General features: G+C 39.7%; 1 protein-coding gene across 2 annotated transcripts in view; it reads left to right on the forward strand.

Annotated features, from left to right (window-relative positions):
• si (sucrase-isomaltase) overlaps window positions 1-18302 on the forward strand; it is a 67326-nt gene that overhangs the window by 28823 nt on the left and 20201 nt on the right. For both annotated transcript variants that reach the window (XM_061782322.1, XM_061782323.1), the window contains exons 20-31: window positions 4094-4150; window positions 6113-6237; window positions 8447-8535; window positions 8962-9011; window positions 9723-9914; window positions 11922-12071; window positions 12152-12358; window positions 12697-12851; window positions 14168-14336; window positions 15077-15173; window positions 17269-17381; window positions 17709-17834. In XM_061782322.1, the coding sequence (XP_061638306.1) occupies window positions 4094-4150; window positions 6113-6237; window positions 8447-8535; window positions 8962-9011; window positions 9723-9914; window positions 11922-12071; window positions 12152-12358; window positions 12697-12851; window positions 14168-14336; window positions 15077-15173; window positions 17269-17381; window positions 17709-17834 (1530 nt within the window). The remainder of the gene's footprint in view (window positions 1-4093; window positions 4151-6112; window positions 6238-8446; window positions 8536-8961; window positions 9012-9722; window positions 9915-11921; window positions 12072-12151; window positions 12359-12696; window positions 12852-14167; window positions 14337-15076; window positions 15174-17268; window positions 17382-17708; window positions 17835-18302) is intronic.

The raw sequence follows: 18302 nt of genomic DNA on the forward strand, positions 1-18302 counted from the left end.
ACACACACTGACCTCCACTGGGAAAACATGACATGGGATTTGCTTTGTTGCCCTCCCCTCCTCTCATCCCTCTTTCTTCCTCTTTCATACTCTCACTCTTTTCTCTCAGCTCTAATGAGAGCACTGACCTCATTACAAGCAGATTAGAAGTATAGATGGAAGTGTGTGTGTGTGGCTGTGCTTAGTAATGTCCAAGTGCTAAGTTTCATGTACTGTGGTGTTCTGTACATGCATCTGTACATGCACAGGTACAGCGATCGCGGTCATGTCAAAGTGGCCTGATTACCGAGCAATTTAGCATGGCCCGTTGTGATTTAGGGAAAGTTGGAAAGTAAATTCTATTCATAGTGTGTGTACCAAGTTACTTCAATTGGTGTGATAGCAGAATAGTTGAGAATACTTCAAGCTGAGGGCGCAGCTCTCAAGAATGTATCAAAAAAGCATAAAAGATTGTACGAAAACCAATAAGAAGACAAACAAAAGCTAGTAACAGCAAAGCTTAACAAGAGCAATTTTCTCGGGAGCTTCTGAAAGGTCACAGATACAACAGATGCACTGACCAGCACCAACACTGGGGGTGGCAGTCAAATCAATCCATCACCAACTGTGGACAAAAGGCTTGGGACACACAATGAAAAGTTGGTATCTGGTTGCTGGACAGTCCAGTTGCCACTACTACAACAACATTTTGATTCTGAGTTTGCATGTGGGTGTGTGTTGGGGTGTGGGTGCGGGGGGCAGCTGGGGGGTGGCATTGGGTCCCTGCGGCCTCATCAGTTTTTGTGGCGCCTCGGTGGGGCTGGTGAGGGACGTGTCCCATCCGCCAGGCTGTTGTCGGGTGGACTCCTGAGCCCGATCCTGCCTCTCAATTGATTGGGTGGGGTCCTCAGCCAACGCGGTGCAGGCACAGCAATTACACGACACTTGCACGTTGTCCTGCATGCTTCTTCTCCCGTCCTTCTTCTGTCCTACCTTGTCCAGTCCTTCCCTCACAGGGTGTAACACTACTGCACCATACAACACTCATATCTAATGTTTCATTGGTCTAGATATGTAATGATTTACTTTTCTCATCTTGTTTACTGTTAGTGCTTTGTCTTTTGTCTTCTTTTCTCACTCCCCTCTAGAAACTTTGTTGTGTTCGACTGATTGACTCTAATTGCCAATAAGTATCAATTATAATACTAAGAAACCACAGCGGGAGCTTAAAAACTCCAGTGTGACACAATAAACCTCTTCCGGCATAAAAGGGATACAGATCCTCCATTCTGCTTAACCTAAAAGCTGAACAGGACAAAAATTAAAAAAAAGATTCTATGTTCATGAAAAAAATACTTATTGTAGCTTACCAGGGAAACTCTTTGTTCAGAGTTGTCCATTTCCCCATATCACAGCAGAGATTTATTTCTCCAGTGTCATGCTCCCATTTTGTGTATTCATTTGAACAGATCTACCTATGAGATCCAGATTTTTTTGCAGCATCCTTTTTGGCAACATTCAAACTTTTGAAAGGACTTCTCACAGATATCAGTCAGCATCATGGAGTGCTTCAATGCGGACTCTTTCATTTTCAGTGCTCTCTTGATGTTTTAGTATTCTGCAACTACAATACATTTTAACATACATGGATAGCAATAAGGCGGCACGGCGGCACGGTGGCCGACTGGTTAGAGCGTCAGCCTCACAGTTCTGAGGTGCGGGGTTCAATCCCCGTCCCCGCCTGTGTGGAGTTTGCATGTTCTCCCCGTGCCTGCGTGGGTTTTCTCCGGGCACTCCGGTTTCCTCCCACATCCCAAAAACATGCATTATTTGGAGACTCTAAATTGCCCGTAGGCATGACTGTGAGTGCGAATGGTTGTTTGTTTCAATGTGCCCTGCGATTGGCTGGCAACCAGTTCAGGGTGTACCCCGCCTCCTGCCCGATGACAGCTGGGATAGGCTCCAGCACGCCCGCGACCCTAGTGAGGAGAAGCGGCTCAGATAATGGATGGATGGATGGATAGCAATAATAGTTAAAGTTTAGTATTAAAAAATATTTCTCAAGAGCGTCCACATACTGGTGCATTTACAGAAGCTGTGGCATAAGGTTTCATTGGGTGGTGGTTTGGATTTATTTTATTCAATGGAATTAAACTTTATCAAATACATCCACTATAACAATACTTAATGGTGACTTCCTTAATAGGAACTTGTACAGCTAGAAAATCCATATGCTTGCAATTGTGGTGATGATCCCATTGTTTGACAGTTGCCAAGTCCATCGTCTTTGCATCTCACCAGGTAATCCAGCATTGCAGCTGCACCGTCACAGCCATTAACTGGTGAAGTAGTAATCGGCAGTGACTACATAATGTACAGTGACAGACCATCCTCCCCTTTCTCTATCTGCAGAGCGCCATTGTAATCAGCCATTGTATTACACCCCTGTCAGAGTAGATCACCCCCTAAACTGTTTTTAGATCGGGAAGACTGCAAATGCAAAAAATCATAATAAGATCTGGGTAGGGGTAAGATGCTGAGGATGAAGCCATCAAAGATCAAATTCCCACTAATTTCTAACCGGCATTACTATCAACTTCAATACACTGTCTTTCCTCATTCAAGATTCTGTGCATCTGCCTACCGATTGCTCTAATGATGCCCACCGTTCAGATCAGTAGCTGCACTAACCTTGATCTTTGTGGAAAACAGGGTAGATCTATTGACTTGCTCCCCAACATCCCCTCTGGTCACAATCCACACCCTCCTTTTGCCCATTTTCCACTTTTCTTTTTATTTCTTCTTTACACTACATCAAATGTTGGCTTCTTTTCTAATCTTGATTCGCCTCATCAGCTCCTGTCAACTCTTTTGTGTGATCCTTTTCCATTTCATCCAGGATCTCTTTCACTTGCCTCTGTGCCATTCACTACCCCTCTCACCTGTACTGACTGATCATAGTATAACATGGAGATCAAACTGTGGTCTGTCTACCTTGTGGTTTAAAGAGCTTGCTTCGGTAAAGTAAACGTGGAGACAGGCATCATGCGCTATCCCTTTGAATCATATTTAGCAGCAATGCTAAGCCTTTCTTTTCTTTCCCATTAGCCAGTATGGTAACTGATAGGCATGGCAAGTACATCAGATAACATAAAATTAGGTACCCAAACCCTGTGATCTGTATTAAATGTTACCCTTTGATAAGCTTTGCTCCTGCACTCATTGCAACTGTTTGAAATTCAACCACGTATATTGCAGTGCAATGCAATACAAATCCATCCATTTTCTGTACTGTAGCTAACTTCAGGAGAGAGGTACACCCCGAACTGGTCCAATAAAAATATTGCATTATTATATTTAGATTTAATAATAATTGTATATAAAAATATTTATTTAAAAAGTATACGGCTCCATCTTCATTAAGCCTTTTGTGTGGGTATTGTGTGCCCATGGAACCTTTACCCCCTTTTACAATATGAAGGTGGGATATTGTAGTCTCCTCTTTTTATCGTCTGTCTTGATGGAAAAAAACATGCTGCTAAAGATATTACGCACGTGACTTGCTTTTGATGGGTAGGATGATGTGATACCATTGCCATATTGTTATTAATAATTTTTGAGAAGGACCTGTGGCTGCTTCATTCATTGCTCTCTCTGTATTTATATCTGTGCCGTCTTCCACCTGTCAAAAAAAAGCCATGATCTGACAAGGCTATCAAAGGGCTGGTGCTCTTCTATTGATTGGTCTTGTCTGTCCGTCACCTTGAGCCATCAAAAATTGTCACCAGTTGTCAGTTGATATGGTCTTTCCTATCATGAGTTGCATAATAGTGGTGCAGACTGAAATGTGTAGGAGCTGTGTAGAAATCACACTTCACACTACTGTTAAAAATTACTTATCTGAGGTAATTATGTATGTAATATTTCTAAAATGCTTCCCTTGTGGTGTATTTTAACTTCTACCTTCACACATTTTAAGATTACCGTTAGTAGTCTTTGTTACTCTTTGCTCTCTGTAACCTAGACCCACAAAAACATGATTGAATGAAAAAATAGATCAAGGTTGAAATTGGAATTTGTTAATGCATGACAAATATTGTCACTTTTTTTGCAGGGTGTGGTTATGTTGGATGCATATATCCCGGATGCTTTGTGGTATGACTACGAGACGGTAAGACTTTGCATACTCATTAGAGATATCTTTTGTACTTCACCTTTCCTGTGACCAAATGAACTCAACATATTTCTGTAGGGATTATTTGCAATATGCTGTATTAAAGCAATAATAAATAAAACACCTTCAGAATTGTAATAAAGGGAATAATGTTGCTCAGTAATTAAGTGTGTGTGTGCGTGTATATAAATATAATATGACTTGCCTAATAATGAGCACAAAGTCATTAAGTACTTTTCCTTTAATCAGGCTCATCTGGGTAAATTATCATCAAACTTTTCTGAGATCGATTTCAGTGATCTATAGAGACGGGAGGGAAAAAAATGATCTATACAAAAATGTAAATGTTTATTTAACAATATTTCATACATCAGGATAATAATTTGGAACACCCTGTATGGGCACACCAGTTACACAATTTAAGCCTCTGAGAAGACATGATCATCTGGTATTGTGTAATCCAATTAAAAAACAAGTGATTTACAAATGTCAATGGAGCCAAATTAGCATCTCCTTGATACAGCCTTAACAAAAAGTAAATATCATAAACTGCCTCAACAGGGGAGAGGGATCATGATTAGGCTAAACTGGATTCTTTGCTGCTGCATCATTGCTGGATTAATTTATTGTGCAAGAATGCTTTAATTCTACAGGTGCAATCAAATGGTAAATGTAGTGCTCAAGAGAATGATTGCAGAGAGGGGCTTATCAGTATTAGAGGCATTAGCACCACAAAGAACAGAGTATCACGTGGAAGTCTATGCATGAAGTTCTTTGTCTGGGACTTGGAGACAAGAGAGATAAGACAGAGCGAGACTGAAGACAAAGATAGAGTGGAATCAGGGGCACAGACGAGAGCGGAGAGACCAGCTTCCTTACGAAGAGATAAAAGAGGTGTTGAGTCCCTCTGGGATCTTATTTTGGACGTCACAGTGCCATTGTAAAGTGGTCGCTGATCAGATGGACGATTAGATTTTGTTTCTCATTGCTGGCCCCTTGTCCTGGTCGGTCCCTAGTGGTTATTTAGGTATGAGGATGAGGGGAAATAAGGGCAACTGATCTAGTGCAAGACGTACAGGACTAACAGATCAAATTACATTATGAAGTGAAAAGAGAAAGCCAGGATTTGAGGGGGTAAAGTGTAGAAATACAGACACATTGGAGGACAAAGACTTGGGGACATTGTATTCATTGAACCTTTGTACAATATGTATTTTGTATTATTTCATTGCTGTTTTTGTTTTGTTTTTCAATGCATGGAAAATAGCAGAAACTATGAAACAGTACCATTCTATTTTTATCTTCATCTTATCTGTGTGGGGTGCAAAAGCACACCTTTGTTTAAATTATACAACAACAGAAGGTGTTATAAATTTTAAATATTTCCTTTAAAACATGGCCTACCAAACAGGTTAGCGGGCATCAATGTTAAAGGCACCTGGGGACCTTAAAACTGATTTACTTTCTTAATGTGCTCTACTGGCTGGATGAGTGGAATTACGGGATTAAGGACAGTCGGAGAGAATTTTAAATTGCTTGTAGATGTGCTAACTCCAGCCTAGACACGCAGCCATAGCACCATACTACATAAAATAGTACACACCTTGATGGAAACACAGAGAACAGAAGAATTAGAGCATCACATGAGAGGATAAAAGGACCTACAGCAGATAGGACGGTGAATGAGATGAGATTGAGAGACGATCCTTTTAAATTGTTTCGGCTTGCTCTAAAAGTTCAGTCCTCAGGAGATCAGAAATGAAGTGTGCACTATCTAGGCCTCAGCAGCAATGAGCGAGTGAGCGAATCTGTGGAGGACTCTTCAAACGTTTTTTTTTTTAAACTGCAAGAAGGCTAGTTTTATATACAAAGAAAAGTAACCTATAGTGTACTGGTAGTATGGAAACTCAGCTCTGCATTAAGACAAGCTGTATGACGTATTCTCATTTTACCAATCAGATGAAACCTTTGGCAGAGCGCAGACAAAAGATTGAGCTGAATCTACCTGGTGACAAACTTGGTTTACACATAAGAGGCGGCGCAGTTCTCCCCACGCAGAAACCTGCTGTCACCACAACATACAGGTACAGAAAATGGGGTCCAATTACTAACAGCAATCTGATGATTTTGAATGAAGATTTCATCAGAGGGTAAAAAAAATCCAGAGCTGGGGGAAGCCTCATCCATATCCCTGAGGTCGCCAACTTAGTTGAGAAACTCCATGGCCCATGGTTTAGGTAGAGATTTCTAAGGCAATGGACATTTTTAATATGTTGGTTGTCACACGAGATTGCATGACAAGGATCTATAATACTTGTGCAATTACACTATTTATTATACCTGATCTTTACCTGATCAACCAGGAAAGCCCACTGAAGTTTGCTCATGTATTATTGGTCTTTGAAATTTGTAGTAGGTGTATGACATGTCCCATGGAATGAGTAGTCAGTCGGTTGCCGGTGATGTCCAACTCTGAGAATACATGTGGCAACCCTGAAGGGCTTGTACAACAGGCAGCATATTTAGATCATCTAAGGTTGGGAATGCCTGGAGGTCCCCAAGGAGGAGCAAGAGTCCACTGCTGGGGAGAAGGGGCTCTGGCTTGCAATAATCAGCCGGTTCCCTTGGTGACGATTGCATAAGCTGCTTAAAAATACTTGATTATTGGCGCCTCAAATGGGAAAAATGTGATGCATGCATTATACTGAATATATTAACAATATGGACTTTTAATCAATTCTTAATCATCCAAAGGCTTGGCAAGACCACTTAGTTCTCCCTGAATCGTAATTACTCATCATACTAGATATCTCATGTACAAGCCCATTTCCAATGATGTTGGGACGTTGTGTTAAACATAAATAAAAACAAAATACAATGATTTGCAAATCATGTTCGACCTATATTTAATTGAATACACTACAAAGATATTTAATGTTCAAACTAATAAACTTGATTGTTTTTAGCAAATAATCATTCACTTAGAATTCCAAAAAAAGCTGGGACAGGGTAATGTTTACCACTGTGTTACATCACGTTTTCTTTTAACAACATTGAATAAACGTTTGGGAACTGAGGACACTAATTGTTGAGGTTTTGTAGGTGGAATTCTTTTCCATTCTTGCTTGATGTACAGCTTCAGCTGTTCAACAGTCCGGGGTCTCCGTTGTCGTATTTTACGCTTCATAATGCGCCACACATTTTCAATGGGAGACAGGTCTGGACTGCAAGCAGGCCAGTCTAGTACCCGCACTCTTTTACTACGAAGCCACGCTGTTGTAACACGTGCAGAATGTGGCTTGGCATTGTCTTGCTGAAATAAGCAGGGGCGTCCATGAAAAAGACGTTGCTTGGATGGCAGCATATGTTTCTCCAAAACCTGTATGTACCTTTCAGCATTAATGGTGCCTTCACAGATGTGTAAGTAACCCATGCCATTGGCACTAACACAGCCCCATACCATCACAGATGCTGGCTTTTGAACTTTGCGTCCATAACAGTCCGGATGGTTCTTTTCCTCTTTGGCCCGGAGGACACGACGTCCACAATTTCCAAAAACAATTTTAAATGTGGACTCGTCGGACCACAGAACACTTTTCCACTTTTCATCAGTCCATCTTAGATGAGCTCGGGCCCAGAGAAGCCAGCGGCGTTTCTGAATGTTGTTGATAAATGGCTTTTGCTTTGCATTGTAGAGTTTCAAGTTGCACATACGGATGTAGCGCCGAACTGTATTTACTGACATTGGTTTTCTGAAGTGTTCCTGAGCCCATGTGGTGATATCCTTTACACATTGATGTCGGTTGAAGTCGGCAGTGATTTCTCCAGATTCTCTGAACCTTTTGATGATATTATGGACCGTAGATGATGAAATCCCTAAATTCCTTGCAATTGTGCGTTGAGGAACATTGTCCTTAAACTGTTCGACTATTTTTTCACGCACTTCTTCACAAAGAGGTGAACCTCGCCCCATCTTTGCTTGTGAATGACGGAGCAATTCAGGGAAGCTCCTTTTATACCCAATCATGGCACCCACCTGTTCCCAATTAGCCTGTTCACCTGTGGGGTGTTCCAAACAGGTGTTTGATGAGCATTGAGTATTCTGTTTTTATTTACGTTTAACACAAAGTCCCAACTTCATTGAAATTGGGGTTGTAGTAATGTTAACAACAAAATGTGTAAATATCTCAAAATGTCTTCTCTTTTCAGCTACTAGAGATGTAATGGCCAGACATCCCAATAATATTCAGTAATGTATGTGAAAGTTATTTCTGTCTTTATTTTGATCTATAGTCGACGCAATCCCATGGGTTTGATCATTGCTCTTGATGACCAAGCCCAGGCTTCAGGGGAACTGTTTTGGGATGATGGAGATTCCCGAGGTAATGTTTCTCAAATAGTGTTTACGTTGGTCCAAATATGAGTACAGAAAGCCACTAAATGTTACTTCACTATTTTGCAGGCTTTTTTTTTTGGTCAGTTTTAAGCACTTTTTTGATCAATTTATTAATACTTGAACTGTATTTAACCCCATTAGTAGATGAGAAATCCCAAATCTTACAATATGAATTAAAAGGATAATGTAATGTGTACTAATATAAAGGACAACGACTATTTCAGTTGCACTTTTATTGATACTTGTAGCTTTTCCATTAAGGATGTGCAACTTCAACTGAAAATGCTCAAACTGTTTGAACATTCTGCTCACACAGATAAACAAATGAAGGTCAGTCACTCAGTGTGAAAGAACACTGTCTATATCCAATCTCTGTGACAAATTCCAACATCTGTTCTCTTTTTTTCCACAGAGACTCTCAAAACAGGCAAATACATCCACTACAAATTCACTGTTATCGATGTAAGTCTCCCTCGCACACCTGTTTTTTTGTAAATCCAGCCCTTACTCTCTATCTGATCTGGGCTCAAGTTTAAAGTTTAAAACCAGCATAGACCTTTCTGGTACAAAAAATGTCTCATGACTGATCATACTCTCCTCAAGTTTTGTTTGATATAATATATACAATACATTTGCTTTACTCCCCCAAGAAAGATATGAAGGATGTCAAATTTCCTGGCATGAAAGCAAAATTAAAAGCCTGAGTTAGTTATCCATCCATCCATCCATTTTCTGAGCCGCTTCTCCTTACTAGGGTCGCGGGCGTGCTGGAGCCTATCCCAGTTGTCATCGGGCAGGAGGCGGGGTACACCCTGAACTGGTTGCCAGCCAATCGCAGGGCACATAGGAACAAACAACCATTCGCACTCACAGTCATGCCTACGGGGAATTTAGAGTCTCCAATTCATGCATGTTTTTGGGATGTGGGAGGAAACCGGAGTACCCGGAGAAAACCCACGCAGGCACGGGGAGAACATGCAAACTCCACACAGGCGGGGCCGGGGATTGAACACGGGTCCTCAGAACTGTGAGGCTGACGCTCTAACCAGTCGGCCACCGTGCCGCCCTGAGTTAGTTATGACAGTGGGAATTTTATCACATTAGAAAATTGAAGCATAATGGCTGGAGGACTTGGATTTAGATCAAGCTTACTCTGCCTTCTCTGCTTCACAGAGGGTGCTGACCATGCAGGTGACGCATGATGACTACAGGGATCCCAACAACCTACATTTTGAGGACATCAAAATCTTAGGGGTTCCCCACCGTCCTATGTCTGTTTATGTGACACACGTGGGCTCTGGATCACTTGGAAACTCTACTACCATGCTTCCAGATTCCAAAATACAGTATGATGCTGCCAAGGAGGTACTGTTTCATTCATATTCATCCTCATTCACACGCTTGTATATTATATTATTAACGCTAATAAAGCTGCTTCTTTATTTCTTTATTTGCTCTCAAGCAGCCGTGGGAGGCTGGTGAATGTTGTTGGGTACATTCTGAAGATCATATCAGAGCTAAATTAAAGCAACAACATAGGACTAGAAGGCAAATAATGTACATTTACAAATATAAAAAAATGGCTTCTAGTACTGAATTCTACACTTATTAAGGTACTAATGTCAAGTATTTATTACAATATTTGTGAAGGCAATATTTGACAGTTTTTACTTATTAGTTACTTTTTATTAACATACATATTTTATTAATCCAATGTTTGTTAGTAATGCTTACAAAAAATACAAAGATATTTAAAAAAAGCATCTCTGAATATATTTATGTTAGACTGATGCAGGACAGATGCAAGGTGAATGAGTTACATTTCACTGTTCATTTTCAAGGTTAGCCACTAAGTGTGAGAAATGGTAACAATTTAATGTGGGTGGGTGTTTATATATAAAAAGAGACAGGAAAAAAATTACAATGCTTGCATGTGCGCTCAGGGTTATGTGTTAAAAGCCCACAAGAGAAGAGTCTATAAAATGAGAAAACATCCAGTTAATCAATTTTGTAGCTAATTTCACCATACAGAAAATTGTTCTGTCATGCGTAGTCATGCTCAAGGTTTTTCTGGTCAAACACAGAATGATACATTAATCAAATTTTACACCGTCATTTCCTGGAAATGAAGGACAAAAGATCTCTAAACTCTATATTTTCAAGCACAAAATTCTTAATATTTATTATATGTTATTCCCATACATTCAAAACCTTACCTATTTCCCAGCTGAACTTCTTTTGCACTTGCATGGTCCCCATCAAATATTTGACTCCGTATAATAACAAAATATGACTTCAAAAGAAAAGGACACATTTGATGAACATCCTTAATGTCTACCAAACAGATGAAGAAGCTTTAGGGTGGTACTGTGACTGCAGAGCTCCCCCAAGATTTGCTGTGACTCATAGTTCCCCATAGAGGCTGTTGAAGCAGCTTTGGAAATTAACAGATGTGTCTTAATTGGGAGCACAAACAACATCAAGCGCATCAGTTAGTCAGTCTCAAAGAGGTCTGTCTGATTTGCCATGCAGGAGGATTGGCTTTTTTCCCCTCTACATTTGTTCTCAGTGGTGTTTTATTGTATATGAAACAAAAGAAATGTGGTGCACCAACCCCTGAGGTAGGCTGGATAACGGGAAAACTTCCATTTTCACTTTAACTGTCTGATGTGGTTTTTAAGGTAAAGTGATCTGTCCAGTTAATGTGTTGGTCAGTAGAATTCAAAGGGTTGGATCATGACTGTTCGGTAATATGCCAGCATGACCACTAGACTGTTTGAATGAAAAACATTAGGCTGACGTCAAAGCCCACAGGAACAGGAAGTTACACACATGAAGAAATTAGTCCTAAAACCATTATAATGACACATTGTTATTCAGAGTCTGTAAAGGTTGAATCATTATTAAGAGTGTTTCTTGCAGCTCCTCGCTATTAAAAATGAAATTAAAAAAAAGTAATTATAAACGTTGTAATCTATTTTTAGAATTAATTATCAAAATAAAATATATAGCACAATCTGTTGAATCGGTGCTCCCCCTTCCCCTCATGGAGATTTGCTACTGTTTGTCATTAAGAAACTGCTTAAGAAAACCCGACACATATTTTTATAAAGCGCCTCCTAAATCAAAATATATACATATACAGTGCTTATAGAAAAATATGTTTTAAGAACCATCGATACATGAAGCCCAATCTTTCTTCACTGTCATAATGGCATCTTTTGCCATCATCCATTGCGGGAATACTGGAGCCTATCCCATGTCACTGTGATTCAAAGGCAGACTGCACTGTGGATTTATTGCTATTCAATTGCAGGACAGATGATGACAACTTTTCGCACATAACCACTTGCAGTTCCCACTCAAATGCAGGTTCTGTTCTTACAACGCCTGTCTTTAACTCTGGGGGAGACATATATTGTGCGTTGGGAGGTGGTGCAAGAGGAGTACCAACGCTTTGACTGCCACCCCGAGGAGCATGGAGATGAGGCAAAGTGCAAGGCTCGAGGCTGCATCTGGAAGGTGAGGGAAAATGTCATTTCAAATCTCAATTTTCCATTCTTAGTCTAAAATCTGCTAATTTCTTCCAACATCCTATTCAGCAAAGCAACATTGAACGTGTTCCCTGGTGCTTCTATCCCAAAGACCATGGATACATTGTCAGACTAAATGAACAGACCAAGTCTGGCATTTGGCTATTGCTCAATCGGAACAAAAGGTACCAGAGCAGCGGCCGCTCTGAGTCACCTGACATTGACAACCTCCATGTTCAGATCACCTTCCACAGCAGTTCCATGCTGCAATTCAAGGTTTGTTTGTCCATGCGCCATGTCACCTAAAGTATTTTATCATTGTGAAGTATAAGTCAACACAGCCTAGTTAAATGACCAGGTATGTGGTGTGGTATGGTATGTATGTTTTTATTGTCAGTCCATTCCTCAATATGTGTGGAATATATAGAGGGCCGAATTCTTTCTCAAGGACCATCAGAATACTATAGTATTAACTAGAGATGAACTAGAACAGGCCCTCTTGTCACAGTATTTTCGTTCATATGGTCTATCAATTGCCCTGTACTGAATAATTTTATTTCCACCAGCACTACCATCTTGTGTGTTCACCACAGAAAGTATGCCCTTCTGTCCAGATCTGGGACCCAGCCACAGTTCGTTATGAGGTTCCAGTTCCGCTGTCTCTCCCGCCTGTTCCTGGGACTAATGAGGACAAACGGCTTTACGAGGTCCTTTATAAAAGTAATCCATTTGGCATCAAGGTCATACGAAAAAGCACAGGGACCAAGATGTGAGTGCAACTGTTAAAGAAAAGCAGAACTGTTTTATTCTTTTCTGGTCAATGCACTAGGTTGGATGTTATCGACTACTGTATGTTAAAAATGATACTGCTTTGCATTTTTGTGCATTAGCAATACATTATTTTGATGCAGATAAGATACAGTATTACAGTTAGTAGAATGAATAGATTGAACACTGTGTGTCATTTGAAATTTTTTTTGCTGGATGCATTTACTGGCAACAAAATAAAGTGTATTTGTACATTTTAATTACATCCAATATAGACATCCGCATAAAGATATGCCTTTACAAAGATGCTTAGGGTCAGTTTTGATTGAAACTATCAATGGTTACAGTTTACCACTTTATCATTGCAGTGGTATAGAACTTCACCCGATCATATTAGGAGGTGTTTGTAATATTTCGTCCTTCTTGTGTCGTTATCGCCTCTCATTATGATGCACTGCAGTTCTACACCACTCCAAACTACATCCACAATAATAAACATACTGTGCAGGTTCAGGTGTATCTAAGACACAAAAACTCATTTAGTAAAGGTAGAAAAATAGACAAAACAGTAAATAAATTTTATGCTGTCCTAGCTAGATAAATGACCCGATGTGCGATTGATCTATTTTTAAATGTAATTTTTTTTAATCAATATTACCTCTCCTTGAGTTTAACATGAAATTAGTTGCTGAGGTTAATTGCTTTCAGTAACGACAAACATTTACAAGGACATATAAGAACATTGGACATTCATTTTCATCCAATAAATAACTTCTTTTGGCAATATCTGCACATGTAAACAGTTAAAGTATTATGAAAACTTATTATGAAAATTATTGAATTGCACAGCGAACTCTACATATGAGATCCATCCATCCAGTTACTATTCCACTTATCCTGTTCAGGGTTGTTCGGGCGAAATGCAGACTGTCCGCCAATCAATCACAGGGCGCATACAGTTTAGAGACAGACAATCATTCACACTGTCACTGATTGGGATACGAACACACAAAGTCAGCATCAGTGACCGCATATGAGATTATGCAAAAAAAAGTGTCAGGGGCAGTAGCTCACAGCTAACAACAATATTACATGAAATGAGATTTACAGCCCTCCAAAAAATTATTGCACCTCATGTGCATATTTCGACACTTCTCTGAGCAAGGTTGGTTATTTTGTATCAGTTTAAATGTTGCTAAATATTATATTTGAAAATATGACAGTATTTCCTTGGATGTAAAATATTGTGATGTTAATAACTCCCTTTAACAATAATCCTCTTTGATTTATTTAAAGCCTATGTCACTTCTTCCTCAGTTGGGACTCATCAGTGCCAGGTTTTACCTTCTCAGACATGTTCATTCAAGTATCAACACTTTTGTCATCTGAGTACGTCTACGGCTTTGGCGAGACTGAACATTTAACATACAAACATGACTTGAACTATCACACCTGGGGAATGTTCTCCAAAGACCAACCTCCTGGAGTAAGTATCTTACTGCAAGAAAACAAGCATACACATGCTGAAAGTAAAGTTTGGTTTCTTTGCTTATTTTTAGATATTTAATTTTAAGCGTCTCTTCTAGATGTAAAATAAAATGGAACATATTTTGGGGCTGTTTAGAAGCTGTGTTTTATTAACTTAATCTGATGAAGTGTTCCAGATGGTTAGTGCAAATGAAAAGTATTTTTTCCTGCATCATTTGTAACTCAAGATTGCACACCCAAGCAACACCTTATGATGCCAACGGATGTTCCTGTGTCAACACAAGTACCTTAACATTGATTGTAAAAATCATAATACTACAACAACCCCAAACCACAGACACACCCACACAAACACATGCCCACCCTACAAGAACACACACACACACGCACGAACACACACAATTTTACCAGCTCCTAAGGTACCAGTAGAGTAGGAGGCTGATGAAGTCTGACATACCCGTGAGCTTTTGTCATATATGTTGACATCTCAAAGTGGCAGATTTCCTTTTCTCCAGCACATCACTGTGTCCTCCATTGCCCAGTCAGTCTTGTTTGCATATTTTCATTGTAATTCAAAGTTCAATTGGGTATGCAACTCTCAAAGTTACACACTTTACAATGAGCACTGCTTTGCCCATAACTAAAAACTAAAATCAAAAAAGGTTCTTGTACAGCATACAAACAATGTAGCAACGGAAAAAAAAGTCAGTAATTTGACTTGTGTTTTCTTTGTTACAGTACAAGATGAACTGCTATGGAGTCCACCCATTCTATATGGGACTGGAGACCACTAGTGATGCTCATGGTGTTTTGCTGCTAAACAGCAATGCAATGGGTGAGAGGAAATCAAAACCTGCACGTGCGTGTGCACGTGCGCGCACACACACACACACACACTCACACACACACCTACACACGCACACACACACACTTGATAAAACACATGATGTCGGCATAAGCCTTGACATGGAGGCAGTGGGCATTTACTGAAGCTATTAATATTTATGTAATATTTTTATCATGCATGAAAGGAAGCCATCTAAAAACTCAATGCAACTCAACGTGTTTCTTGATTGTTTTTTGGGTGGTTTTTTTCCCCCACGTTATAATCTATGTATAGCTAATAGCAACAGACATCACTACACTGCAGCTTAAAACAAACATGCTGCTATTTTCATACAATGTACATGCTTTATATGTATAGACTTTAAGTATTTACTTAAGTTTGTTCTCCAGTAAATGTCAAAGACAGATTCGTAGATCGTTCCTAAATGGTACTTGTGGAAGCTGCCCCCTTAGCATTGCTAATCAGTCCTGCAGCTTGTATGTATTGTATTCTTTTTATTGCCTTTTCTTCAAATCTATACTTCATGTGATTGAGGAAAATTATATTTAAAATGATTGTTTTCAAAATGATTGTATTTCATTATAATTGGCACCACGGTGAAGTAGTGGTTGGCATGCCTGCGATACAGCCGAGCAGTTCAGGGTTTGAATCCTGACTCAGGCCTGTGTGAAGTGTGTATATTTCCATCATGATTGCGTTGGTTTTCTTCAGCTAATCTGGTGTCCTCTCACATTCCAATAACGTGCATATTAAGTACAACCCCAATTCCAATGAAGCTGGGACGTTGTGTTAAACAAATAAAAACAGAATACAATGATTTGCAAATCATGTTCAACCTATATTTAATTGAATACACTACAAAGACAAGATGGAAGAAGAAGAAGAAGAAGAATCATCTTTTATTGTCATGAACATGTATGCATGCACACGAAATTTGTTCTCTGCATATGCTGCCATCCAAGCAACATCTTTTTCATGGACTCCCCTGCTTATTTCAGCAAGCAATGCCAAACCACATTCTGCACGTGTTACAACTGCGTGGTATCGTAGTAAAAGAATGCGGGTACTAGCCTGCCTGCAGTCCAGACCTGTCTCTCATTGAACATGTGTGGCGCATTATGAAGCGTAAAATACAACAACGGAGACCCCGGACTGTTGAACAGCTGATGTTTTACATCAAGCAAGAATGGGAAAGAATTCCACCTACAAAACTTCAACAATTAGTGTCCTCAGTTCCCAAACATTTATTGAATGTTGTAAAAAGAAAAGGTGATCTAACACAATAGTGAACATGACCCTGTCCCAGCTTTTTTTGGAACATGTAAAATTCTTTATTATTATTATTATTATTTGCTAAAAACAATAAGGTTTATCAGTTTGAACATTAAATATCTTGTATTTGTAGTGTATTCAATTAAATATAGGTTGAACATAATTTGCAAATCATTGTATTCTGTTTTTATTTTTGTTTAACACAACGTCCAAACTTCATTGGAATTGGGGTTGTAGAATGAGTACACACACTCATTACTTATGCATAAAATATAACTAGCAAATGTATACAATTCTTGTACTTGTTTTTCTTGCATTTCCCCTCAGCTATTCATGCTCTCATCATACCCAGATGAGCAAAACCATCTTTTGCACACAGAGAAAAATAATTGAATATGTTCAAATAAGGCGGCACGGTGACCGACTGGTTAGCACATCTGCCTCACAGTTCTGAGAACCGGGGTTCAAATCCTGGCCCCGCCTGTGTGGAGTTTGCATGTTCTCCCCGTGCATGGGTGGGTTTTCTCCGGGCACTCCGGTTTCCTCCCACATCCCAAAAACATGTGTGGTAGGTTGATTGAAGACTCTAAATTGCCCGTAGGTGTGAATGTGTGCGCGAATGGTTGTTTGTTTGTATGTGCCCTGCGATTGGCTGGGGACCAGTTTGGGGTGTACACCGCCTCTCACCTCGAAGATAGCTGGGATAGGCTCCAGTACGCCTGCGACCCTTGTGAGGATAAAATGGTACAGACAATGGATGGATGGATGGATGTTAAAATAAACCATAAAATCTCGTATTTTCTGCACACAGATGTAACTTTTCAGCCTACACCAGCATTAACCTACCGAACTGTGGGAGGCATCCTGGATTTCTACATGGTCCTGGGACCTACACCCGAGATGGTGGTGCAGGAGTACACTGCTGTAAGTCTTCTTAGTTTTCTGATTTGTTTGTGTTACGTGTGTATGTGAGACTAATATTTTAAATTGTGTTTGTGAGCCTGTTTGTGTGTGTGTGTGTGTGTGTGTGTGTGTGTGTGCGTGTGTGTTGTGTCTGGCCCTGGGCCTCTGTTGATGGACTGCAGCAGCTGGGAGTTTTTCACTTCATTGCGCTCTCTCATTTGGACAGTCTAAACACACACGCACATGCACACGCATATCCACACACACTCACACACACAAATTTTTCCGAAATAAGTTTTTTCTCAGCTGAAGTGTTTTGACTTCCTCATTTGTTTTTTATCTTAATAGCTGATTGGAAGACCTGTTCTACCTGCTTATTGGTCCCTTGGATTTCAGCTCTGTCGCTATGGTTATGCTAATGACCAAGAGATAGCAGATCTATACAAGCAAATGAGGGCAGCAAATATCCCCTATGTAAGTTCCCTAAGATCCATGCACAATTCTATACAGTATATATACAACCCCAAATCCAATGAAGTTGGGACATTGTGTTAAACAAATAAAAACAGAATACAATGATTTGCAAATCATGTTCGACCTATATTTAATTGAATACACTACAAAGACGGAACGTTTTTGGAACGTGTTGCAGCCATAAAATTCTAAGTTAATAATTATTTGCTAAAAACAATAAAGTTTATCAGTTTGAACATTAAATATATTGTCTTTGTAGTGTATTCAATTAAATATAGGTCAAACATGATTTGTGAAATAATTGTATTCTGTTTTTATTTATGTTTAACACAACGTCCCAACTTCATTGGAATTGGGGTTGTATATATATATATATTGTATACAAACACACACACACACACACGCATGCACACACACCTACACACACACACACACACACACACACACATATTAAGTCGGCCCCAAGAA

This window comes from Phyllopteryx taeniolatus, chromosome 8 (assembly GCF_024500385.1).
Source record: "Phyllopteryx taeniolatus isolate TA_2022b chromosome 8, UOR_Ptae_1.2, whole genome shotgun sequence".
Classification (NCBI taxonomy): Eukaryota; Metazoa; Chordata; class Actinopteri; order Syngnathiformes; family Syngnathidae; genus Phyllopteryx; species Phyllopteryx taeniolatus.